Source organism: Trachymyrmex cornetzi, unplaced genomic scaffold (assembly GCF_001594075.2).
Source record: "Trachymyrmex cornetzi isolate Tcor2-1 unplaced genomic scaffold, Tcor1.1 scaffold322, whole genome shotgun sequence".
Lineage (NCBI taxonomy): Eukaryota > Metazoa > Arthropoda > Insecta > Hymenoptera > Formicidae > Trachymyrmex > Trachymyrmex cornetzi.
In genome coordinates this window covers 64303-89631 of record NW_017297919.1, presented here as the reverse complement: position 1 = coordinate 89631, position 25329 = coordinate 64303, and the positions used below count along the sequence as shown (strand labels likewise).

The 25329-nt window shown below is 35.7% G+C and overlaps 5 protein-coding genes across 8 annotated transcripts in view; 3 read left to right on the top strand and 2 right to left on the bottom strand.

The window, feature by feature from the left end:
• The first annotated feature begins 1752 nt into the window (after nt 1–1752).
• Nucleotides 1753–5842, top strand: MED17 (mediator complex subunit 17). Of its 2 annotated transcripts, none has more exons than XM_018510022.1 (8): nt 1753–1853; nt 2020–2202; nt 2383–2699; nt 3304–3516; nt 3624–3829; nt 4350–4922; nt 5064–5212; nt 5291–5842. In XM_018510022.1, exons 1-8 carry the CDS (start codon nt 1753–1755, stop codon nt 5499–5501), a joined length of 1953 nt encoding a protein of 650 aa, XP_018365524.1. In that variant the 3' UTR covers nt 5502–5842. The 2 variants fall into 2 exon arrangements, with proteins under 2 accessions (XP_018365524.1, XP_018365525.1); XM_018510023.1 differs by lacking the exon at nt 1753–1853 and adding an exon at nt 1898–1951.
• Nucleotides 5843–6858: 1016 nt separating this feature from the next.
• Nucleotides 6859–9678, bottom strand: aph-1 (gamma-secretase subunit Aph-1). Of its 2 annotated transcripts, XR_001940196.1 has the most exons (3): nt 9102–9678; nt 7289–9010; nt 6859–7190 (listed from the first exon to the last, which is right to left on the bottom strand). XR_001940196.1 is itself a non-coding variant. In XM_018510024.1 (2 exons), exons 1-2 carry the CDS (start codon nt 9332–9334, stop codon nt 8527–8529), a joined length of 717 nt encoding a protein of 238 aa, XP_018365526.1. In that variant the 5' UTR covers nt 9335–9678; the 3' UTR covers nt 6859–8526. The 2 variants fall into 2 exon arrangements, 1 of the variants encoding a protein (XP_018365526.1); XM_018510024.1 differs by having other exon boundaries at nt 6859–9010.
• A 1944-nt stretch (nt 9679–11622) lies between these two features.
• Nucleotides 11623–14874, top strand: LOC108762843 (proliferation-associated protein 2G4). Its single transcript, XM_018510045.1, has 7 exons — nt 11623–11932; nt 12632–12866; nt 13068–13227; nt 13316–13495; nt 13608–13856; nt 13947–14093; nt 14207–14874. Exons 1-7 carry the CDS (start codon nt 11848–11850, stop codon nt 14309–14311), a joined length of 1161 nt encoding a protein of 386 aa, XP_018365547.1. The 5' UTR covers nt 11623–11847; the 3' UTR covers nt 14312–14874.
• A 1947-nt stretch (nt 14875–16821) lies between these two features.
• Uba3 (Ubiquitin-like activating enzyme 3) lies at nt 16822–19322 on the bottom strand. Of its 2 annotated transcripts, none has more exons than XM_018510043.1 (5): nt 19260–19322; nt 18773–19049; nt 18154–18514; nt 17694–18023; nt 16822–17300 (listed from the first exon to the last, which is right to left on the bottom strand). In XM_018510043.1, exons 2-5 carry the CDS (start codon nt 19018–19020, stop codon nt 16917–16919), a joined length of 1323 nt encoding a protein of 440 aa, XP_018365545.1. In that variant the 5' UTR covers nt 19021–19049; nt 19260–19322; the 3' UTR covers nt 16822–16916. The 2 variants fall into 2 exon arrangements, with proteins under 2 accessions (XP_018365545.1, XP_018365546.1); XM_018510044.1 differs by having other exon boundaries at nt 19256–19283.
• A 276-nt stretch (nt 19323–19598) lies between these two features.
• Sirt1 (Sirtuin 1) overlaps nt 19599–25329 on the top strand; it is a 12403-nt gene continuing 6672 nt past the window's right edge. The window contains exon 1 of the mRNA XM_018510042.1: nt 19599–19869. Coding sequence (XP_018365544.1) covers nt 19719–19869 — 151 coding nt within the window. The 5' untranslated portion in view covers nt 19599–19718. The remainder of the gene's footprint in view (nt 19870–25329) is intronic.

Below are 25329 nucleotides of genomic sequence, written 5' to 3'. Positions count from 1 at the left end.
TGGTTTCACAAAATTTTCCGATTTTAATAATTTATTCGATCATCCACTCATAGGCTGCTTTCCTTTTAGGAGATACAGTCGACACAAATCGACACAAGTGTCGTTCCATGATAAAAAGACAAGGGTATGCTCATGCGCATGACCAATCAGATTTTTGTCCTTGCTTACGTCACAACGAGTGGCTTACGCCACTGTTCAGCAATTTCAGATTGTTTTGGAAAGATAAAATATTTAATTTTACTTCCCTCAGTTTTTTTTGTTTTTTTCATATAATTGCCGCATCCTTTCACTATGCAGGTCATCGTGAAAATATTTTTAACATTAACTTCTACCGATGACAACGTGCACTACGCCATGGACGCCATGATAAATTACGACCGATAACCACCGATTGCACCCGAATCAGAACCGACCAATCAACGCGTACCCGAATATGACGTAGGCAAGGACATGCGCAAGCTGAACGAGTTTTAGACAATTGATGAGCATACCCTTGTATTTTTATCATGTGTCGTTCTATCTTTGTCACTCTCTGAATATCAAGAAGGAAAGAACGACATTTGTGTCGACTTGTGTCGATTTGTGTCATCAAATGGAAAGCAGCCATATATACGCGATGGAAAGGTACCAGTTTTCCATGAGGCGTACTTTTCGAGATGCGTTGGTTACGAAAACCAATCGTAAATTTATTTAGCATTTCTGTTAGAGTGTACAACAGAAATTTTAATCAGCAATTGGTTGCATTAGTTCCGCATTTCTCTAATCTTTCGCGAAATACGCTCAATGTGAATGCGGGCTTTCAGAATGGCGTATTCTAGTAAATAAAAAATAACGTATTCTAGTAAATTACTAGAATACGCAGGTTACGCTTACGCAGGTTACGCCGCATGTGACGGCACCCTGACCTGAGAGACAAAAGTGCGCTTTTATCGATAAAAGCGCGTTCTGAATACGGGCCTATGAATATCGCCCCATTTTCCGCGTTTCACAGTTGGTAGCTTTCTGCACTATGAACACAGTCTGTAGACGCAAGACGGAGAGGGCAGAGATTTTTTAAAGGGAACGTTTTATATTGGCCGTAACCGTATGCCGTAGGCCGTAATCTATAAGAATTGACTAATCACAGTCAAGTATTCCCCTCTTATTCGACGGTAAGAAGAAAATATTCGAAGGTGATTCGTCAACTTTTAAGCCTTGTGTCCACGATGCTAGAAATCGGTCCGAGACCTCGGATGAAGAAACAATTGACCAATCGCAATGGTCATGTGATCAAATTGTTCCAATGTGATTTGTTAATTTTTTCTCTGTCCGAGATCTCGGACCGATTTCTAGTATCGTGGACAATGGTCGCATTCAGCAGACTCAACTGTTGTGGAGCGGATCCGTGAGCGCTCGCTGCTATTGGTGTATTCTTCTAGATCATCCAATAGCAGCGAGCGCTTACGGATCCGCTCCACAACAGTTGAGTCTGCTGAACGCGGCCATTGGGCTTTACAGATTACACCATATGGCATATTACGGGTGTATTACGGGCCAGTATAAACGCTTCCTATTTCCTTGCATGCATGTATGTATACATACATACCATGCTATTTGCTATTGGTCGCGTTCAGCAAAATCAACTGTTGCATGAGCACTCGCTGCTATTGGATGATCTAAAAGAATACACCAATAGCAGTGAGTGCTGACGGTTCTGCTCAGTTCTGCTCCACAACAGTGATTGTGGATGTGTGTCAGGATGTGTGAAGTGGTATGAAAACAATAATGGCGTATTCTGTGAACATTTCCGTGGAAGCGCCGATTGAGAATCAAATACAGGAAATTACTTACGATGGCCAAGAAATTTACCAAGCGTACGTAAACAACTTTTGTTGTCAACAGAGAGAATATAGTGAGATGCTCGACTAATGGAATTATTGTCTGATGTTAAATACATATTATCTTACGTCTTGTAATTAACCTTAGTTTTTTAAAGGGGATAAGATTTCATATCAGTTTATATTATTAATTATGCTGCAGACCTCTTACCTTATCCGAGAACTTGGCAAAAATTGCTCAAAAGATTGACTTTAGTAAAACGAACGGTGAGGAGGTAAAGAAAGAACAGTTGGAGGGTAACGAGAAGAATGAAGAAGATACGAAGGATCCTGCTTCGTTTCAATCCTCCTTATGGCCGTGGGATAGTGTTAGAAACAAATTAAGGTTTGTCATGATTTCTTGTGTGTGTCTAAGAAACTGTGTTTATATAATGTATATATGTATGTATACTTATATGCATATGTATGTATTATTATAAATGTATTAAGCTTATAATAATAATTTTGATAATTAGAAACAAAAATACAAATAAAGAGTACAAATTAAATTTGATTGGTTTTGTAGAAATGCCTTGACGGAAGTTTGTGTATTGGCTGATGTACTTGCAATAGCAAAGGAAAGAAATTATATGGTATTAGATCCAACATCTCATGAATCAGCAGATGTAAAACCTATGATACAAGTATATGCTAGAAAAAAAGCATTGGCAGGTGCAGCGTCAGTTCTTATGATGGGTACTGAGAGGCTGCGAAATTGTCAGGCTGAATTAGCTAGAACCAGATCTACGCCTGACTTTCATATCGAGTTATTAAGATTACGGCAAAACTGGCGTTTAAAGAAAGTATCAAACTCTATCATTGGCGATCTCAGTTATCGAACTGGTTTGTTTTATTATATTTTTATTTATTTAAAATGTGCTTTGTGTGTCTTATATCTTATTGTTTGTACTTTTAATATTCCTGTTTACTATAAACACCGACGAGATATTATTAAAGACCGCCAACCCTAGGCAAATTTTCGGCGGTGTAAAAAGGGCCCCAAGGGCCCGGAGGTAATTCAAGAACACTGACATTACCGACAATTGATATAAATTTGCTATTATTAACATAAATATTTGGCTCATGCATTATTAAATTCATGATTTTTTATTACATAAATGTCCCATAAATAAATATACATACTTGTAAAGCTGTAATATCCTATATATTGCAAAAAAATCGCAATTTTTTCTCTGCATCTTTATTGATAATCAAACTTTGATGATAACTCTAAAATCTCAATTTTAAAGAAAAAACGAGTATTATTGAGTATAAATGCATAAATACATCTACTAAACTAATAAATCATAAAATTAGTACAATATTATCAGTGTTTAACTCTTAATCACTTCAATATTCACAAGGACGCGAACTTCCGTAAGGATGTCGATCTTTAATAGTATCTCGTCGGTGCTATAAATTATACTATATTTATATTATTTATCAGCTGGCTCCAAGTATACACAAACGGGCATGTTTGAAGTTACCAAAGCTGAAGAAGAAGAAAAAAGTAGTAATAGCCCACCAGCCTCTCCTAATACTGGTAGCAGCATGTCAGGACAATCTCATGGACCCTCAAATTCAAAAGCATCTGCCTTGCGGGTAACCATACCTAGCGAGTTACAAGGTGTTGCATATATCGAAGTATTATGCCAGAAAGGTAATATAAATTAAAGAAAGCAATTTGCGCGCACGCGTGTGTGTGCGTATGGGTAAAGAAAGATATGTACATATTAAACATAAATGAGTAAATGTACGTTTGTTTAGATCAAGAAGATTTGTGCAGTGCAAACATAAGCTTACTTAATAGCAGTGCAAATAATTCAAATACCGATATGCATTGGCAGCAAAAGTTGGAGGCTGCACAGAATGTTCTGTTTTGCAAGGAACTGTTTAGTCAATTAGCGCGAGAGGCTGTGCATTTACGCGCGCCTATACCTCACATGGTTGTCGGAAATCAAATAATGGCCACGGTATGTATCTTGCAAATGGAAATCAAGAGTTTTTTTGTATAGTTTTTATTCTTTACTTTAGACTGAAACATGTACACTCACTGTAATATGTATACGGTGTGAGTCAGACCATCCACAAGAGTTGGCATGTACATACTGTTTATGGAAAACTAAATCGTAAAGTCCTCTACCATTTTGTAATGGTCGCAACAATTAACGAAATATTAATTTCTAAAAATTGTGGAATAACCGTGTAAAATTGATGTATAAGACAACATTAAGATATCTTTCAAAGTTCTTTATGAAATATCTTCAAGATATTCCTTAAAGAACTCTTAAAGATATCCTAAAGTTGTCTTATGCATCGATTTTAGACATTCTGCTTATTGAGTAACTAAAAAAAATTGCGAAAATTACAAAATGGTAGAGAACTTTTGATTCAGTTTTTCATAAACAGTGTACGTACATACCGGCTCTATGGGGTGATTTGGATCATCCTGTATAAAGAAAAATTTATTTTTTTCTTTAATGTTTACACCAGGTACTTCCAGGAATTCAGTTAATAATTGGCCTGTGCCATAGCACAGGCAACGACAAAAAACCTACGGCTCCACCACCACACAAAACCGATCACGATCATGTATTAGAGCACTCTCTGCATCAACTGTTGCGCGAAGTACATTACAATAATAGTAATCATCCATTTCCTCATCCTGCTTCGGGACCTCTTGGGCCTAGTAAACGCAGATACGTAGCCGGCCCTACCGCCGCCGACAGATACGAGCTTTTAGAAATGACAAAGAGTCAGACGCTTTTAGAACAAATTATCCAACAAGCACAACATTTTTTCATGCGTTTGCGTACAGAATACGTATTAGACACGATAGCGAAAGAAGTGAAAGACCCGCTTATCGTTTCACATTGGAATGCGTTGAATTCGCCGACGCAGTCCTGCGTAAAAATAAATATCCTAACACATGGATATGACAGCGTATGTCGGACATCGATGGTCGTTCACGTCGGTGAAAAGTCACTGAAATGCGTGTGTCGCGACGGTAGAGTCATGCACATGAGTTACGAGCCTCAGGAACTGAGGGATCTAATTTTTTGTCAGGTCAGCTATTTTTCTTTTATCAACGTTTGTAAAAAAAAAAAACGTTAACTCGTGTGATAAACAAATGTCAAACTCGATAGATATAAAACTCTTTTATTATATCGGTAAAATGGTATCACAATATTTGTTTCTTATATGCAGATTTATCAGCATCAAATAAGCGCGGTACAGGCTCTAGCCAAGTGTATGGGCTGGCAGTTCTTAGCAAACAGCTCGCACCTCGGCCTAGGTTCAGTGGAGCCTCTGGGAAACGCCAGTAGTTGTATCCTAGCTTCGCCAATTGGCGATAGGTATTTTATTGTTCAAATTTATAACACAGAAGAAAGAATATGCGTCTATTATTTATACATCATTTAATATGTTTGTAGAATGATTGCTGTACGATGTGAACCGCAAACGGGCGTGCAAGTTGCCATCGCACATTCTCCCCGAAAGGATTTCTTTCCTGGTCAACTTGTTCGAGAAAGGAAATGGGAGAATCTGGGAGGTTCTTTCAAAGAAGTTAGATGGGACAAAATGGAAGGAAAGAATTTTCTCAACAAAATGGAGCTACTTATGGCTTCTTTAACAAGTTCTTAAGTGTTGCAAATTACTTGTCGAACTTTCGTATATTTTTTTGTTTATGGGACTGAAAAGATTCTCTATATTTTTCTATATTTTAAATCTTTGCTTAGCAGTGTAGAATGAAATTGTTATTGCACGCGCACAATCAATTTAGAATAACAAAAAAACGAAATGAATTTTTTGTTCCAAGTTGATTATATGCAAGACGCATTTTTATTTCGTGCACGTGTGATCGAATAATAAATGGTGTGAAATAATGGGAAAGAGAAAATTGAGTTTAAGGTTAAGTTGAAAAAATACAGGAAATCTCCTCTGTCCCGTTGAGAAAAATATATAAAAATTCAACTGTATCGGCAGAGTATATATTATGGAATTATTCGAAATGAATTCCGATCGAAATTATTTAATTATTCCCTAGATTTCTATTGTTTTCTAGGGAAGATGAAATAATTCCGATCGGAATCCATTCCGACTTGTTCCACGATAGATGCTCGGAATGCAATTTTATAAAATAGAACCGATAATTTTGTTTTTTAAAATAGTTCAATTTCCCAGAAAAATACAAGTCAGTTTATTAATAATATGCTTTTGGATTTTACCTGGAAACAAGGAGTTTTGTACAATCATTCCTTATTTTCTGTAATTATTACAGATTTTTACTTGTATTAAAATTTATAGTTGATTGTGATTTAGCATATATTATTTTAATTTTGAATTATGTCCATTATTGAAGATACCATATTGGTACGGTGATCATACGTCCTTTATTGTAAAGGACAGTTCTTTAGATTTGTTTTTTCAAAATTCAATCTTGTCCTTTATTTTTCAATATTATCCTTTACTTTGAAAATATTGTCCTTTATTTTGACATTACGGGAAATTTTTTTCTAACTAGCCTTCCAATGTCTAATATTAACCATATTTCACAGTTTCATGCATATAAATACGATTTGTTTTTGTTAATTATATTTCTTAATTTTTTAAATTAAATTTATTCAATTATTAAACTAGAGTTGTTCTCATTTTTTATTATTTCAGATCAAGGGTTTGTTCCAATACAGTCGAACCAGTTTCAAACTATCAGAAAACTACGCACTATCTCAATTTGATTATACTGTGCAATACAATTTTATAATGCATTCTTCTATTATAAAAACAGTCACAAATGGGTTTGAAAACATGTAGGAACAAAATCCTAAAATTTTTTAATTTGTCCTTTGTCTTCTTTAAGAAAATATGGTCATCGTACATATTGGTGAAATGATGAATAATTCAAATATGTGGAATATATAAATACGAAACTTTAGCGTATTTAAAAAATTTGTAAAAAAAGAATTACAAATAATTCATTATAAATTTATCTTTATAGTGAACTAATTGCATAACTGGAGTTATTATTATTATATATTATATTATATGGAACGGTGGTATATATAGTTTTACATCTAAACAGCGATAACAATCATTTATACAACTAGTATTTTACAAAAATTGTTTTCATTTCAATGTCATACGAAATGCAATATGATCTGGATAATAAACGATTGCGAGATGTGTGATAAGTGAAAATTAAATTAATTGAATGCCAAGAGATACATATGTCACAGTAATTACCTTAAGTGTAATCGTCGATAGATTCCCTTTTCTTTTTACATACAAAAAAGTAATGACAATTTCTCAACTTCATTTTTTTCTTTGTTAAACCTATTCAAGGAATCCATATTTAAGGTGCACATTGATGCACAAATATACATCTCATTTGATACAATAATTATACATTATAAACGCACTTATATACATACACACGTATGAGCGCACCGGTCGCATACATTTTAGATTTTTTTCTTCCTTTTTATAATTTCTCGTTTTTTTTTGTAGCCATATTAAATTATGACGTTAAAAAATGTCAAAAAATTACATTTTTCCTTTCCTGTACTATACGACGAAATAAATGAATGTTTACTCTTATGCCATTATTTTGCGTTTGGTATATATAATAATACGGACTGAGAGAGATATATAAAATATATCGAAAAAACTTTCTTTTATTATTCTACATATACAACTTAACATATAGATATTGCGCGCAGCTCTTATAAGGTGAAAAACTAGATCTTATATGATAGACGAATGTGTAGCTATTTTTATTATGAACCGAAAAGTGAATCTTTCACTTAAAATAAATTTATATTATCATACATTATATTATAACATGAAAAAAAAGTTAATTTATTTTAATACATAATGCAAGGAAGAAAATTCACGATTCCTTGTTTCCGACGTCACAATTCAACATTGCTGCAATGAAAAATCAAGAGCTTTAGGATATAAAGCTTTAAGATATAAAGGAATAATACACACTTGGACATCATCTAAATCAAAACTGGATTATTGAGAGATTATTTTGTTTCTGAATCATATAATTTTTTCGATGGATTAAGGGACGGACTAGCAGCTCGATTAGAATATCTAGTGCTAGAACCTTTTATAAGGAAAACAATTGGAACTTTCACATCCTCAGAGATGCTTTGAAAAATATCAATTTCAAAACATGCAATCGTATAGGATTTGTCTCTCTATTGGTTTGACCAACATATAGATATATCGTACATTGTTGAGTTTATCGAATACATTTCGCCATACAAAATTAATGATGTTGCATACTCGGTGCATATCCTGTTTAATAATCTGAATGGGAAAAAAGTATCCTGCACGTTAAACCTTTCTCTACATAATATAATATAATGTAATAGAGCAACGAATACGATTTTCTTATGGGCTTTCAACACAAAGTCATTACATAAGCTTCAAATCTCAAATCATAAGAAACTGATCAATTATAGTAGATTATTCTTTTGACATTTGACAGGTCAATTTCTTACGGCTCAAAACTTGAAACTTAAATAACAACTTATTGTAGAATGTGCGTTAGAGATTGACATCCAAAAGGAAAAGATGTTTATCGTTATGATATTAAATTCACATCAGAGATGAACTTGCAAACTATAAACGTCTTATTAAGTAACCTTTGTAAGAGTTCTCAGTTTCTTTGGAAACAGAGAATTAAAGATTGTGTCCGTCCACCAACGATCCTGAACGCAAGTGTAGTTGTTATTACCAGTACTATATAAGCAGATAATAAACTGGCTGCATACGCCTGATAACGATTGAGCAATGTCATACACGAGACAACCAGATGCGATCCAACTACCCAGATAATCTGTCCCCAATTCTTCTTGTCCAAGGCAAAGAAGAAGATGACACCCCAGAACGTGTGCAGGAGAATGAAACACAGAGTGGTAGCAGCTGATATTATAAAGAAGTATTCGGAACCCTGACGGAGTCCCATGGTACCAGGTCCCACTGCATCAGCCAGGACGTTGACTAAAGCAAAGGCACCACTCATGAAGCCAAAACCTAAGCCACACACATAAGCAAATACGTGTCTGCTGTCAGCCACGTGTGTCGTCGTGACCTTTTCCAAGCCTTTTTCGGCTTTACGCAGCACCCAATACAAGAGATACCTGTAAAGAGATAAAAACTTGTTTATACACTATCGTGTGGATTAACATAAATGTAACGTCAAATGAGATTGCAGTAGGGAGACTAGATTACCTGAAACCTTCCTGGAACAGTACAGAAAAAACCAGGCCAAACGCGAGATGTTCTTGTAGTGGAACGACAGCGTACCAAAGTACCGATGATAGCAGCAGAGATATCAGCCAGAAAAAAGCGCTGACAATCAATATGATTATTCTGATGGGCTCGGCAGCGATGGTGAACATAAACATGGCTAGTGGCGGGCCGAAAGCCAGACAGGCGCAACCAAAGAAATCCATGACGGTCATTTTCTTTTCGAATGGCCGCGACGTGGAGTCGCGATTTCTCTTCCTCTTTTCTTCCTTCCCTCGTTTTGTGTCGGCGCTAGCAAACGCTAAACTCTCTTACAAGATCTCTTTCAAGCCTCTTTACGGACCAGACACTCCCTCCTATCGAGCGCATTTATCTTCCCGAAATTGCGCGCGATCAGATACTCGACAAATAATCGCGTCGGTCTGTTTTACGAAGATACAAATACTCAAGTACATTGGAATCAATCGCCGAATCACTCGTGTGACAACCTGACAACTTGTGGATAATTCTGTCCTATCTACTTTCTATTCTTGCATGAGGTTATTATCGACAACGCTGGTCGCTGACGCCGACGGCTGAACGCATCGAAAATCTGCGAAAATCGCCATTCGATCGATATCTCGAATATGAATGAAATCGATGTATCGAATATGTACTATATGGCGTCGTCTACAATACACGGAGTAAAGCGTGGAGCACAGACTCTTGCATAACGCATAACACGTAATGCATAAGAATATGTACCAATCGAAGTTCTCCGTTTCTTTCCCTTCCATGTAATAGAGAACTCTGGTTGGTTCAATTTCTTATGCCTCATGTGTCATGCGTTAAGCAAGAATCTGTGCTCCCCGCTTAAAGCGGGGTCTGAGGATCGATTCTGTATCTTGAAGTGAGGTGAAAATTATAAAAGTGAGCGAATTTACTAGAATACTGATAATTTCATTAGTCAACACCTAGTAAATTTTGGGCGGCACCCAGTTAGACACGGCTCAATTGGACACGAGCCACTCACAGCGCTTGAGACTATAAAGCTCCTAAGCACCGGTCGCTGTGATTGGTGGTGTCCAATCGAGCCGTAGTCAATCGGGATTACCCCGTAAATTTGCTCACTTTTGTCATTTTCACCTTGTTTGAAGATAAAGAATAGGCCCCCTGCTACACGGAATTTCACCCAGTTTTCGCAAAGCATCCGTATAGACATATTTTCCATTCGGTGAAAATACTTTTCTTCTAGACTTTAAATCCTAGTTCTACAAATTCAGTATCGTTCGTTCCAATAATGTAACCTCATCTGCACGTTTATTTTTAAGATATGGACTCTAAAATTCTTATATCAAGCAAATATATATCTGAGATAACAGCTGTGCGAGCCAAAAGTAAGTGAATTTTTTAACTTTTTTTCGATTTTCTCATGAAATCCAATACAGCTGAGGTGTTTGTGTGTACTTTAATTTATGTAATATACTTTTGCAATCCGTAAATCCAATTCGGAGATTTTTCACCGAATGGAAATGTGGGTAAAACAGGAGGCTTTAGCGTCGCTTTAAACACAATAGGCACAGGCAACAGGAAATAACGAGCTGTCCAATCAGAGCTCCGGGATACTATATACTATCGAACTTACACATCAGAGCTCTGATTGGACGGTTCGTTAATTCTCTGTTGCCTGTGCCTATTGTGTTTAAGCCTTATGCTGGATTCACACTGCATCAGAGCGCTGTACAACGCAATTCGGATGCAGTGTGAATCCAGCATTACCAGTGATGATTGGCCTTGCCCTTGGTTCCTCACTGGATCTAAATGTATAAACAATATATTTATGACCGTATATTTGAGAAACTCAATTAATATTAGGGTGTAACGGCCTATTACGGTTGGAGCTGGATCTTCGTTGCTTTAAATAATTCAATTTTTTGAATTACTAATATATACTATATATGTACTTGCATATATACCATATTGTAGTCTTTTTCAAACTGCGCGCCGAATTTTTTCCGGACTAAAATAAACGCAATTAAAACTACTCTAGTAATCGCGAATTAAATTGACAAACAATTTAATAATTTGATGCTACCATCAAGCATCATATATTTAAAGATGTTAATCTTTAAAAACTATTAATAAATTTATTGCGAAAAATATTACCTCGGCCGGGACTTGAACCCGGATCTCTTGTAAACCGTACGAGCGTCCTGAGCCATTAGACTACCGAGGCAATGTATAAACTAAATGTATAAACTAATCATATTCAAGTGATTATTCAAGAATTCAATTGAAGCCCAATCAAAACAATAGGAGATAAAAATTCCCTTTTCCTTAAAATTCCTATCTCCCCTATTATGTCATATGTGTAGGATCTTATTCGTGATCGCTACTGTCGCTATCGTTGCCGTGGTGGCCGTGGTGCTAGTACTGCTAGTGCAGGGTGCAGTGGGTGCAGTGGGTGCAAGTGCAGGTGGTGATCCGTTGTGGCGACCATTTACCATTGGGCTGATTGGGCCGATTGGGCATTGGCCGCATTGGGGCCATTGGGCGACTTGGCGCCCGTCGTCGTGTCTGGTCGTGTCGGTCGTTCATACCAGTTCGTACGAGTGACGAGTCGGTAGTCGTGGGTAATCGGGTATACGCGTTGATAGTTGATACGCGTATCGAGAGCACCGTCGAGAGGTTCTCACAGCGAGAAAGTCGCTGGGATCACGTGATCGCTGATATATATTGTACCGAAGACATGGCTGACAAGGAAGAAACCGAGAAGACCATCGCCGAGGACTTGGTTGTCACCAAGTATAAAATGGCCGGCGAGATCGTGAACCGTAAGGAAACGGCGGCGCGTGTTCGCGCGGGGGTCCGCGCGGTCGCGAGCGAGCGTCTTCTCTCGGCCCATCTCGGTCCATTTCGGCCATACGGGCCATATGGAATGCGGGCTGGCGGCGCGTCGATGCCGGGCAGCCGGGCCCGACCATGTGCTAGATCCATCTTACATCCTCGGCATTGCCCGCTCGCGCCAGCTCGCGACAGCGCGAGCCCCCAACCTGCATCGTTTTATTCGCCGACCTCGAACATAATGCATTAATACAATTAACTCAATCTTCGACACCAGTCGATCATCCGTAGAAAAGCAAAGCATTTCCAATTCGCCGTCTCTCTAGTCTAATCTCCCCTTTCCCATATATCTAACAATATAAAGTTAATTATTTTCTCCTTGTTTCCTCACGAAGCAATAAGTTAATCCATGATCAAGTTAATCTTGGAGCTTAGCTCCAAACTCGTTCTTGTTTCCAACCATTTGTATAGTCTTGTAATTTGCACACTTTTTAAAATAATTTCGCTTGTTTAAGATAAGCTTGCTTTTTTTTTCAAGTTGAAGCAGACCATGATTGTTCATTTCTTTGGTTTAATTAGTTAACTTTTTCAAGTTTTTTAGTCAATGTCAAAAAAGTCAATTTATTTTGACTCGTAACTAAGCTGTACTTATGTATAATGTACCTACTACATATCCATGTATTTTTCAGGTGTATTAAAGCAAGTTCTAAACAAATGCGTTGCTGGAGCTTCTGTAAGAGAAATATGTGAGTTTGGTGACAAAATACTTACAGAGGAAACTAGTAAAGTCTTCAAAAAAGAGAAAGAACTTAAAAAGGGAATTGCTTTTCCAACATGCATATCAGTCAACAATTGCATTTGCCATTTCTCTCCTATTGCTAGTGAACCTGACCTGATTCTCAAAGATGAAGATATGGTTAAAGTGTAAGTTTCTCTCTATGGTAATTGTTTATAATCGTCTATGATTTTTATTTTCTAACGTTTTAAACATTGAATAACATTGTTAATTCTTCTCAGAAACTGATTTACATTAGCATGTATTTCCATGATTCATAACAATTCAAATAATTTTAACATTTAATTCTTCACAAAGTTAATATAATTAATGAAATTGTGTATTTACAGTGATCTTGGAGCACATGTTGATGGTTTTATAGCTGTAGTAGCACATACCATTGTTATAGGATCTTTAGAGAAAAAAGTCACAGGCAAAAAAGCAGATGTAGTTTTAGCTGCGCACTATGCTTCTCAAGCTGCATTAAGGCTTTTGAAACCAGGTACAGAGGTAAGATTGAATATTTGTGTGCTATCGTTTTTTCTTTTTTTTTTAAGTTGTAAAAAATAAAATTTTAATATTTAATTATGTATTTCAGACTTATACAATAACAGGCACTGTGGAGAAAATATGTGACGCCTATAAATGTAAACCGATCGAAGGTATGCTAAGTCACCAGTTAAAACAATTCAAGATCGATGGAGAGAAAACAATAATTCAGAATCCAAATGATGCGCAAAAGAAGGAACATGAAAAGTATACTCTCGAGACTCACGAGGTATATTTAAATTGATATAAAAATATTAAAATAGTAGTCAATACAAATTTGGGATATAAGAAAAAGAGGAGCATTATAAAAGAGAGGTTTAATTATATTTATTTAATTTCAGGTTTATGCAATGGATGTACTAGTGAGTACAGGTGAAGGAGTAGGAAGGGAACAGGACACTCGAGTTACGATATACAAGAAGACAGAGGAGACATATCAGCTTAAACTGAAGGCGTCTCGCATGTTTTATTCAGAAGTCTCTCACAAACATGGTCTCATGCCTTTCAATTTACGTACCTTCGAAGATGAAAAAAAAGCAAAAATGGCTGTTGTTGAATGTGTAAATCATAGATTGATTGAGCCGTTCCAAGTAAGACTATCATTTACACTACGTGTTTATTTATTAGTTCTAGTGTAGCAAGCATAATAAAATTTTCGAACATTACACATTTTCACGTAGGTGCTGTATGAAAAACCAAACGAGTACGCGGCACAATTCAAATTTACCGTACTTTTGATGCCTAATGGACCTCACAAAATTACGGGAATTCCTTTTGACCTCGATATGTATCAGTCTGACTGTGTTGTGGATGATCCTGAATTGAAGGTATCTAGAAAACGTTCAATTAAGAAAAATATAATAGCTTTACAACTGCTCTTTTACTGTTACAGTTGATAAATTTATCAATGATTCATTTATTTATTAATTGAACATTTTAGACACTTTTGTATTCTTCGGCAAATCCGAAATCTGCGAAAAAGAAGAAAAAGAAGGCTGAGAAAGCTGTAGGAGACGTTGCCGTGGAAGTCGATGCTAAGGCCTAACATTGTCATTTTAAGACGTATCACGACTCAAAGGTGTCGTGCACTACTCCGATACTTTTTATTTAGTAATCTAAACCAGCAAAAGCTGGACACTTTCAAAATACGAATCAATCAGCATAGCCATACTTTCATCCGGACATTGCACAAGTTACAACGCTATGCCTTGCATAGCTACGTCCCTATATGAATTATCGGCAATTGTCTGGTGCACATCTATATATATTTTATTCATTTGAGGAAAGTGTCGAGTTTTGCTGTTATATCGAGAAAAAATTAAACTTTATCGCACGCATTATGCCACAACTTTATCAGCGCTTAAGTTTTTGTACCAGATTATCTTTTAATGGATTATGGTATTATTACTATTATACAAATTGATGATTATTCATATGATCATTATTTGCAATTGTATATTGCGTTTCAATCTTTGAACTAACATTTCGTACATAACAATCTTGTGTGATCGTCGTTTTCTGTGAAACATTTAGATTGGCCGAACGAAGAGAAGTGAATCGTATAGATCCAAAATACAACATATTAAAAAACGATTATTTTCGCTTCTATCTATATAATTATATAATTGATCTTATATAATTAAAATGACAAAATTATATAGAGTACATCTATTCAATTTATATATGCATTATTATTTTAGACTATCACAAAATTTAATTTTATGAACATAGGCGAGTTGTATATTATAACTCTCGAATGTTTCCGTAAAATACGATTCCCTTTCATGTTTATTTGGCTGGTTTTGCGCAATTTTGTATCCAGCTATACCATAACATTCAATTTCAAATTGTATAATTGGAGGAATGTTCATTTTTGGACATTGCATAAACAATGAAATGCCAATGATTCTTTGAGTGTTTCGTTGCGAAAATACCCCCGACCGATAAAAAAATAAAAATAAATTATTATATAAGTCTTTTCTACTCTGCGCAAATTATGAATTGTGCGCGGAGTACAAATTGTTAGTAGCAACTGGAAATGCATATTTAATATTGAATGAAAGTTTATTTGAGCGAAAGATATACTTTCTCAAGAAAATATATTCTTGAGAATATTGACTTGCCGACTTGCTACAAGCCGTAAATTATAAAAATTAATATTATGTAATAATAGTTTTATATAAGAGGGATAGATAAAAATGTATCTGTGTTATAGATATTTTTTCTACTCGAGTTGTGCATACGTCGAATGTTACAAAGTGTGCTTGTATACAAAAGATCATTGTGCACTGTCCATCATTTGCCTGTACATCTTTTCATAATTGCAATCATGTTCAAAACAAAATTATACTAACAATGTATATCTAGAGAGGCTATGTATACAGTATAATGAAACAAATGTATGACATTTTTTGCAAACGAGGGCTGTGCACAAAATTCATACGCAGTATAAAATTTAACTCAGTGATGTGAAAAATGAAAAAAAAAAAAAATTGTTATAAAAATGCTTGACGAGATAAGTTGACAAGTATAAATTTTGACACATACATATATATGTCATGAATTATTATATTCCATCTCTTTTTTTCTCTCTCTCTCAATGCAGTTAAGTATGTGTAATTTGCAAAGCATTACATATTTGTAGAAAATCAAAAGAAAAAAAAAACGATTTTATGAATTTAAATTTATAATTATACATACCGTATTTTATAAATTATCCCTTGTTGACGTAATTTTGCTACGATATATGATCTCTGATCAGAGTGAGAGACGATGTAAGTACAGAAATATAGAATAGTATTTAAGTCGTGTCTTTATTGTTTAAATATTAAGTATTTATGACTAAAGCCGGCGGCACACAATGCCTGTTTTCCTGCTGGATTAGAATCTTTCTACCGTATTGGCTGCGGTGCTTGCAATTAGTGCCAATTAATGCCAGCATTGGAGCCAATACAGTGACAAGATTGTAATACAGCCAGCAATCCAGTAGGAAAACAAGCATCGTGTACCGCCGACTTTACAGATTGTGATGTTTTTTTTATCACGCTATATATATGTATTACGGTTCAAAATTATACATATCGGATGTTCTTTTAATAATGGATTTTTCAACCATTTTGCTCGGTTTTTCCTTAATATCAAGGAAAGTCATCTTTTATTTTAAAAATTTTTACATTACGTATCTTTGCAACTATATCTGTCAAACATATTTAATATTTTCTTAAACTCCGTCTAAAATTAAATGCACCAAACATAGTTTTATTTATTTGATTCCTTAAAGTTGGTCTAAGAAAAATTTTTCTTTTTCAGTCATTTATTAAGAATGATTAATGTCTCAAAAGTTAAAGAAAACTGGACTAGATTAGTAAAAAAATTTATCATTAAAGATATTTCCGGGAATTTTGAAGCACTAAGTTTTGCGTTAAAAAAAAATACTAAAGCCACTAATACCAGTTATCAAACGTCAATGATGTTGACAATCCTAATGAAATATTGCAGTGATACAAACATATAGAATAACGTGCAATCTTGTGTACAAGTAATTTTTATTATACTTTATTATATATTTATTTGCACTTTTCGAATTCGAACAGCAGAAATACACATTGTATGAGAAATGGATGCTTGAAAAGTAAATTCTCAGGTAGGTATTATTGACTTGCGCTATTGTCCTGTGGATATTTTAGTTTTAAAGTAATTGTACTTGGAGTCGTAACATCGGCAACATTTATTTCAGTACCATCTTTTAAACCTAATTCGATCAAAGTCTTGGACAAATTCTCGCGAGTTTTCTCTTCGATGCTCGCTACCATTTGCATGTACAGAGTTTTACATTTGCCGTCTATTATAGCCGTAATAGCAGGACTTTTCATTTGCAGATCTGGCCGCTCACAAAGAAGATCTATTAAATTCTGTAGTTTATATTTTGAATCTTTAATTTCTATCTCTCGTGGTACTTGACTACACGCCAAGCAATTTATTTTTCTCTCTATCTCGAAAGTATACGTGTAAACTCCATCCAGATCGTTGAGCACCTGAAAATAAAATGTGTATTTTGTTTTACTTTGTTGAGATTGCTATTGATATAAATACGACCCAGTTTTGTGTTTCCGATGAAAAATATAATGCATGAATACCCAAATTTTATCATCAAATGCAAATTCGAAAGATCAAGGACTGTGAAGATAAGAAATCAATCAAGACAAACGAATTAAGATTAAAATTATTCAACTGATTAAATTCTACGCACACACACTCGCGCACGCATACACTTATAGTTTCCAATTTATAATCTTTATCTTCTATATATATATATATATATATATGTATATATATATATATACACATACACACACGTTATATCGTATATGTATATACTTTTGCGTACAACAAAACATCACTATAGTGTTGATTTATTGTGTAATTACCATGTAATTATTTAAAGACGCGCTACAACTAGTTGCAAGTTTAAATGCTTCTGTCGCACAGGCAGCGGCGATAACAGCGTTTGTTGATGCCACTGCTGGTATAATGTTTTTAACGACACCCTGTACGAGTCTGTATGTCAAACCCTGTATACCGAATTGTGCTGCTCTGTCATTTGACTTTTCGTAAATCCAGTTTATATGCTGGGGATCATCCCCATCAATAGCACAGTCAAATGGATTTTCCTTCGGCCATTGAATTATCTTGACATATTCTATACAATGCTCCGGCAAACGTGGAGTATTGGCTATCGTACATAAAGGATATGTGACCTATGTGAGGTACAACCAAGTTTCAAATATATAAAACAATCTGTTAACATTAAATATATAAGATAGACTATCAACTAGACTATTAACAATATTGAATCTTGAGAAATGAATAATTGGAGACTGTACTCACTTGCGGTGGGTAAAAATCCAAGGTACACTCAATGCAAGGACTCATACCAGGTAATATAACTCGAACATTTCCCTTAAAGCCTTCGGTTCCACCATCGATCATAGGTATCACGCTGGCCTGATCTAACTCACCATTTTCATAAACAAGCAAAGACATTAACATACCATTGAGCCATCTCCTCGCGACGATTGAATCTAATCCACAGATTACCATGTGGAACTGTTGGAAGAAGGCCTCGCTTTTAGTTTGTATCTCACAATTGTGTGGAACCACATTACATCCGGGAACTCTAGTGTTAATAAACTTTGCAGCTACCTCTGCCTTATAAGATCCAATGTCTTTATGACGAAATAGAAACTGTCTGTAATATTTAAAGCATATAAATAAAATTGTTTGTTTTAAATAAACTTTTAATAAAATATTTATTCAATCTTTCACGCAAGTCCTGTCATTTTTTTGTTACATTAATGAATTAAATCAATTGGTTAAACATTCAAAATCAAAATATGTAAAATGTTAATGTCTAATGTCTTTTTGAGATATGTGTGTGTTTGTGTTTATATATATATATTATATATATATGTATACACATATATAAACTTTTTGTAACCTCACCTACCGATTGAGGTTAGACAACTCGATCGTGTCCATGTCGATTACATGAAGGTGTCTGAATCCCATCAGGGCAAGATTCTTAAGCAACTCGCATCCCAGACCACCGGCACCGACAACGAGTACTTTACAGTGGTCCACGAGCATCTGCAAATTTTCAGGAGACGGCTCGAAGTCCGGCCGGCAAAATGGGCCCGATCTCTCCAGCACTTTCCGTAAACTGCTCCATCGCCTCTGCATGTGATCGAAGCTCATTATTGTCGCTTGACTGTACAAGCTTCGTCCTAGAATCAGAGTAAAGCAAGTTTCACTCGATCCAAGTGATTCAACTTTGGTTCGCTCGATGCCGAAGTCTGAGAAGGATCAAGGATGATCGATCGATTCATTAATATATTTTCCATCTTTTCTTCAATATCTCTTTCTTCACGCCTCTTATAAAATATAATATTGTTCCCCCGTTTTTCACAAGTAGCAATTACATATTAAATACTTGCAATTTCTTCGTTGACAGTTTCTCCTTCTCGTTGACGATAGTTGTAACCACCAAGCACGGTCGATTTATAACCTCTATAATCTTTATATTTATTCGCTATTCAATAGGGAATTGCTGCATTTCTCTAGAGAGTTTTAACCAATGACGCACACACATATCTAGGCACCAACCGCACGGAAGCGACTGGAAACGGCAGAAACTATGCTGTGTTCAGACTTGAGAGTGTGTTTGAAGTGTTTGAACTGCGCTGGTGAAAAGAGAAAAAGAAGAGAGAAGGGAAAAGAAGAGAAGAGAAGGGACGGGAACGGTGCCGGCAGGTAGGGTGGAGGGTGGGGAAACCAGGGGAAACAGGACGGAGTTACGGAACGGCGGGGCGACCTCTGGGGGGACGGGGACAAGGCGAGGGCCGAAGAGCATCGCACTATGCGTTGCATGCATTGCTTCGGCATTGCTGTCGAATATGGCGTCGAGCTCGGAGCTGCTGGAATATTCGTCCCCGGTGAAGCGTCGTAAGGTCGACGGCGGCAGAGGCCACGGAAGCATCAGTGCAGCTTTGGGGGATCCGCAGCGCGGCGAGACTTCACACGACAGCCCACACGACGATCTCGAAGGTATCGAAATACGCTGGAAAGCCGCGCGATCGCCCGCAATACCACGAAATTCGCGGGTGCCTCGCGCCCAAGATGGCGGCGATTCACCGCCTTTTTGCCAACGTCTTCCGCGTCTCTCGTTCGCCATACGGCCGTCTACGGCCGCCATGACAGTCGCGATCGATCGCGTCGCAATTCCACATAATCGCATTTTCTCGTTGCGATCGACCAATCGGCCGACCAAGTATCCTTTCTGGGCTGATCTGGCGCGACTAATACATTTTTATTCTCTACCCTTTTTTCCACTTTTGAATCCTGAGATTTTTTTAGTCTCCAACATATTCTTGTTGAATAGTGGGCGTCGATCGATCGTATCGGGATATTTCTCAGAGTGCTAACTGGTGCTAACGCTCCTCCGCAGTGTTCACAGATGGCGTTCGCACGGACTTGGTCCTTTTTAGCCGCGCTTTGTACTACATGCGTATACAAATATATATACACACATGCATGCATGTCACATAGGTATACATATCCGGCCTCTTCGGTCTGCTATTTGTCCTGTTAGCAGTATTTTTGCGAACGTATGTAAATACGAGATGGATTCTTCGTATCTACATATATATATATATATTTTTTTTCTGCATTTGAAATGAGATAGATGCGTAATTGGATATTGGAACAAATTGGATACATTTGTATCTTTACAGATTTCATATATCGCGCTCGTGCTCCTGGCATTTCCTTGAATCGGAATGTAAACGGAATATTCGTTTGAATATCATTTTGACGCAAAATAATATCTGCATGCAGAAATTTTGTTTTTCTAATTACATATATATTTGAGTAATTACTTTATAATCGTACAATAATATAAAAAGCTAATTTATTTATCTTTTACAATTTTCACATTTATAATTGAATCGGTGAGTTCAGAAAGGGTGGTACCCAGTTGGCCATGGCTCAATTGGACACGAGCCACTCACAGCGTTTGAGACTACAAAGCTCCTAAGCACCGGTCGCTGTGATTGGTAGTGTCCAATCGAGCCGTGATTAATCGGGATCACCCCGTTCAAAAAGAGGGGGAACGAGTTTTTTTTTTAATTTGTTAATACTAATGAAAAAACTGTTTGATTTTAGTTCCAGTAAAAAAAAATCAACGAAACGTAACTACTTTTACTCTTGTAAAAGTCTTGTTTCTAATCTTATTATTGTCGAACTAAACTACTTTTGGGAATTTAAATATGACATTTAATATTTTTTTGTAAATATTCCTGAAATGCTTGTCTATTAAATAAAAAACTTAAATTTCAAATTTGGTCTCGTACTCTTTCTGCACTCAACGTTGGGTACATATAGCATTTCTTTTATTAAAATGTATAGTACATATAGTATATATATATATAGTATATATATATATAGTACATATATATAGTATATATAGTATATATAGTATATATATATATAGTACATATAGTATATATATATATATATATATATGCTATTACAAGTACTTGATTTGTCTTGAATTATGTTAAACAATAATACAATGATATTAGCTCTTTCTAAACATTACGGTATAATGTATACAAAACGATTCGAGAACTACAGTTAAAAATTTTTACTCGAAATATCTCAGAGAAGAGTAATCAGATTGAATTACTTTTCAAGTTTTTAGCCGCGTTAGTCATTCGAATATTTCATCACAAAAGCTTCTACATTTTGATAGGGCGTAGCAGTCCATTTTATCCAAATCTTGAATCTTGGACTTGTGCTCTTTCTGCACTTATTATTGATTTTTAACGTCTACTTTAGGTCCTTAGAAGCCTGATGTATCCACCCATTTCAAGATCAATGAGAAGAAAAACTTATTTTTGAACAAAATTGGACTCGTCCCTTTTCTGCACTGACCGATTCAATTATCATCTTTATTATATTTTAGTATAATCATATGATTGTTTTTTTTTTTTCATTTCATTAAATATACCTTAACAATTTTTTGTAATTGTGTTATAAGATTTATCTGTTTTAAGAAAAGCACATAAATTGAATTATGCTTGCATTTTCTAATTCAAAGTAATAAAGAAAGTTTTTAATATATTTTATTAATTTATCGATGCGAAAATCTAATCTATTTTAATATTGTAAGAAAATTGTATATTGTAAGAAAACAAATATATATGTATGTGTGTAATTTCTCGTTCTTGTAATATTAAAGGAATGCCGGAGTGACGACCGAACTAGATCGATGTCGATAGTACAGATTTTTTTTAATTTCAAAGAAAGTCGATAATAGTTGCATCTTTAATTTATTTCTTACACTATCGTTCTGTCTCACTCAAACGCATAATACATCTGTCTTTATCTAATATATTGTAACGCCATCTCTTGCAAGATCGAACACCTACTGCTAGTTACAATGGCTGCGTTCAGCAGAGAGAGCAGCTTTGCATCTGTTGTAAAATTCTTTAATATGATTGGTTTATACATTTAGATTTATAAGGAACCAAAAGTAAGAACCAATCGTATTGAAAAATTTTATAACAATTGCAAAGTTTTCTCTGTTGAATGCAGCCAATTACTTCTTTGTTTATCGTTCTCGAGTCTTCGCTCAGCATTATAGTACAGCAGTATAGTACACGTAATTTGCAGACCGATATAAAACTTTTTTTAAATATTTTTAATCAGTTATCAATATTATTTGTGCACGTAATACGCCGGGTGCCGCACTGTCGTTTTGACAATACAAACTATAAAACTTTTGTACTAAGCAAACATCTACATCAGGCGACAGCTCTACTAGTTGAAAAAATGTAAGTTTTTAACTTTTTTTCGATTTTAGTATGAAGTCCTGCGGCACCTCTCATTTTTGCGTCTACTTTAATCCTGAAAAAGGATTTTTGATTTTGTTCAGTAAATTCAGAGATTTTCATCGATCTGCAATGTCTCGACAATTTGGTCATTCCAACATGTTTTTAGTTCGGATCCACAATGGGCGCCTTCAGCGGATTCAACAGTTGAGTAAGCGTTTGCTGCTATTGATGTATTCTTCTAAGTCTAAAATTCTGATTGGATGAGCTAAAAGAATACACCAATAACAGTGAGCGCTCACTCAACTGAGTCCGCTGAATACACCCAATTTTTAAGCCTTAAGTCATAAGAAATGAACGAATCGCAGTTGATTATTTTCCATTAGATTGTAATTACCCCGGATCTACAATAGGGTTTTAAGCCTTAAGCCATAAGAAATGGGCGAATCACAGTTGCTTATTCTTCTCGGATTCGACTGTAATTGGTCAGTTTCTTACGGCATAAGGCATAAAACACCTATTGTAGATCCGGACTTAGTCAATCTCTTACGGCTTAAAGCTTAAATCACCTATTGTAGATCCGGATTTGAGGGAATTCTAAAAATCGTTTGTTTTACCGACCAAATGTGATTATTTTTAACACATTATTTTTTAATTGCGTTAGATTTAAAAAAATCCCCCCCCCCCCTTCCTCTGGTAATTAAAGTATAGACGATAACGCATTTGAAACCGGCCAATTTTATGCCGAAAGTAAAGAAAGTTAAAAAAAAATTAGTTTTGTTGTCGGCTTTTGGCGTCGTCGATTCGTAACATTAGGCCTGTTAGCTGAACTTTTGCACCAGTTCATCTTTCTTCCTTTTCTCACCAGGAGGAATTGGTGCAAAAGTTTAGTCAGAAAGAACAGGTCTATTTACTAAAGATCCTCTAATAAAAGTCTATGGGCTATGGCAGAGAACGATACGTAACTTTCGTAAGGATCCGCGCACAAAGATGGTCGGAACTGTTTCCAATTGAATCGTAATCGTAAGTCGTTGTCGTAGGTCAACGCACAATGATTTTACGTAAACGACATACGTAAAATCATTGTGCGTTGCCCTACGACAACGACTTACGATTACGATTCAATCGGAAACAGTTCCGACCATTTTTGTGCGTGGATCCTAAACTACGAAAGTTACGTCTCGTTACGTCTCGTTCTCTAAGTCCTAAGAACACGAAACTGCCACTTTTAATCGACATGCCGTGTTTTAACAACTCTCTGCTGAAAGAAATATGAATGATAAAACAGAAAGAGAAAGAAATAGTGAATGTATGTTTTTCTCTCTCGCGTAATTTTGCTAAAACAAGATATCCTACATATAATACAAAATGCAGTTCATGTCCAAACTTTTATTAAAGAATTTGTCTAGTTTGAACTAGGGATTACTGATTAAAGAATAATGTTTTTTTTTATTAATCTAGGTCTAGATGTCCTAGTATAAAAAAATAGTGTAAACTTGAAAATTTCATATGTATATATACGTGCGATAGGATGTAGCCATGGTGGAAGGGATAACATGGTGTGTGCAGTTTGCGAGTATCTTTCTCTGAATCTCCGCCGTCTCTGCCTATGAATGTCGATAAGAGACTAAGGCTGCCAACTATGAAGCGCTAAACATGGGGCGATATTCATAGTTCGTTTTTATTTTAAAACTCTTAAAATGCTAATACAGTTCTCGGATTGACTTATGACATCTTAAGACTGTACTTAAGACAGTCTTAAATGCAAGAATCTATTATAAGTACCAACCTGCTTCGCGTCGTGATCTCTTTCTATAAAAACATAAAGTGTGTGTGTGTTCTCTTTTTATAAAAAGAGAAACATAAAGTGTGTTAAACAAGGAAAGTTTCAGTACCAATTTCACGATGCGAAGCAGGTCGATATCATAGTCGATTCTTGCATTTAAAATTATCTTAAGACCGATAGATGGGTAAAATATTAGGTTAAGTCCAACCAAATTAGGAAATGAAAAACCGGCTCCTAAGCTAATTGGCCGGTTTCATCAACTTCGATTAACTTAGGGCCACTTTCACCATCGTCGGTTTACTCAACCAGCCTAGTAACTATAAATGAAATAGAAAGAGATAGAACTATTTCTATCTCTTTCTATTTCATTACAGTTACTAGGTTGTTTAAGCTAACTGAGCTTGATAAAAGTGGCCCTTAATCGGCCGATTAAATATTGCCAACTGCAAGACTTGAAAACATCCTTTTCTGGCGAGGCTATACGAGTACTCACGTGTTCGACTCGTATAGTATTTTTCGCGATTGAGAAATTTGCCATTAATAAGGACCTGGGGCTCTATTCTTGAAAAGAAACGTATACGAAAGTCTAGGAAAATGCTACAGTATACGTTACATATACTATAGTATTTTCCTAGACTTTCGTATACGTTTCTTTTCAAGAATAGAGACCCTGTGCTGTTGTTATCACATCGTTTTTTACAGTTTCCAGAAAATTTGGTTATGTTTTTAGTCTTGCAGTTGGCAATACTGAAATTTAATCGATCGATTAGCTTAATCGGAGTTGGTGAGATCGGGCGGGCCATATGAAGAGTCAAATATTGCTACCATAATTGTCTCGTGTATTCAGGTTCTTACTAGTTGAGAGTATGTATATATATATATATATAT

Excerpts from the sequence above, each read along its gene's own strand:
- MED17 (XM_018510022.1), top strand. The coding sequence starts at position 1,753 with ATGAAAACAATAATGGCGTATTCTGTGAACATTTCCGTGGAAGCGCCG. Across the intron at positions 2,700-3,303 it reads CGATCTCAGTTATCGAACTG|CTGGCTCCAAGTATACACAA; the intron begins GTTTGTTTTATT and ends ATTATTTATCAG. Across the intron at positions 3,517-3,623 it reads CGAAGTATTATGCCAGAAAG|ATCAAGAAGATTTGTGCAGT; the intron begins GTAATATAAATT and ends ACGTTTGTTTAG.
- aph-1 (XM_018510024.1), bottom strand. The coding sequence starts at position 9,334 with ATGACCGTCATGGATTTCTTTGGTTGCGCCTGTCTGGCTTTCGGCCCG. Across the intron at positions 9,011-9,101 it reads CTGTTCCAGGAAGGTTTCAG|GTATCTCTTGTATTGGGTGC; the intron begins GTAATCTAGTCT and ends ATCTCTTTACAG.
- LOC108762843 (XM_018510045.1), top strand. The coding sequence starts at position 11,848 with ATGGCTGACAAGGAAGAAACCGAGAAGACCATCGCCGAGGACTTGGTT. Across the intron at positions 13,228-13,315 it reads TTTTGAAACCAGGTACAGAG|ACTTATACAATAACAGGCAC; the intron begins GTAAGATTGAAT and ends TATGTATTTCAG. Across the intron at positions 13,857-13,946 it reads GATTGATTGAGCCGTTCCAA|GTGCTGTATGAAAAACCAAA; the intron begins GTAAGACTATCA and ends ATTTTCACGTAG.
- Uba3 (XM_018510043.1), bottom strand. The coding sequence starts at position 19,020 with ATGAGCTTCGATCACATGCAGAGGCGATGGAGCAGTTTACGGAAAGTG. Across the intron at positions 18,515-18,772 it reads GAGTTGTCTAACCTCAATCG|ACAGTTTCTATTTCGTCATA; the intron begins GTAGGTGAGGTT and ends TAAATATTACAG. Across the intron at positions 18,024-18,153 it reads TGGATTTTTACCCACCGCAA|GTCACATATCCTTTATGTAC; the intron begins GTGAGTACAGTC and ends TACCTCACATAG.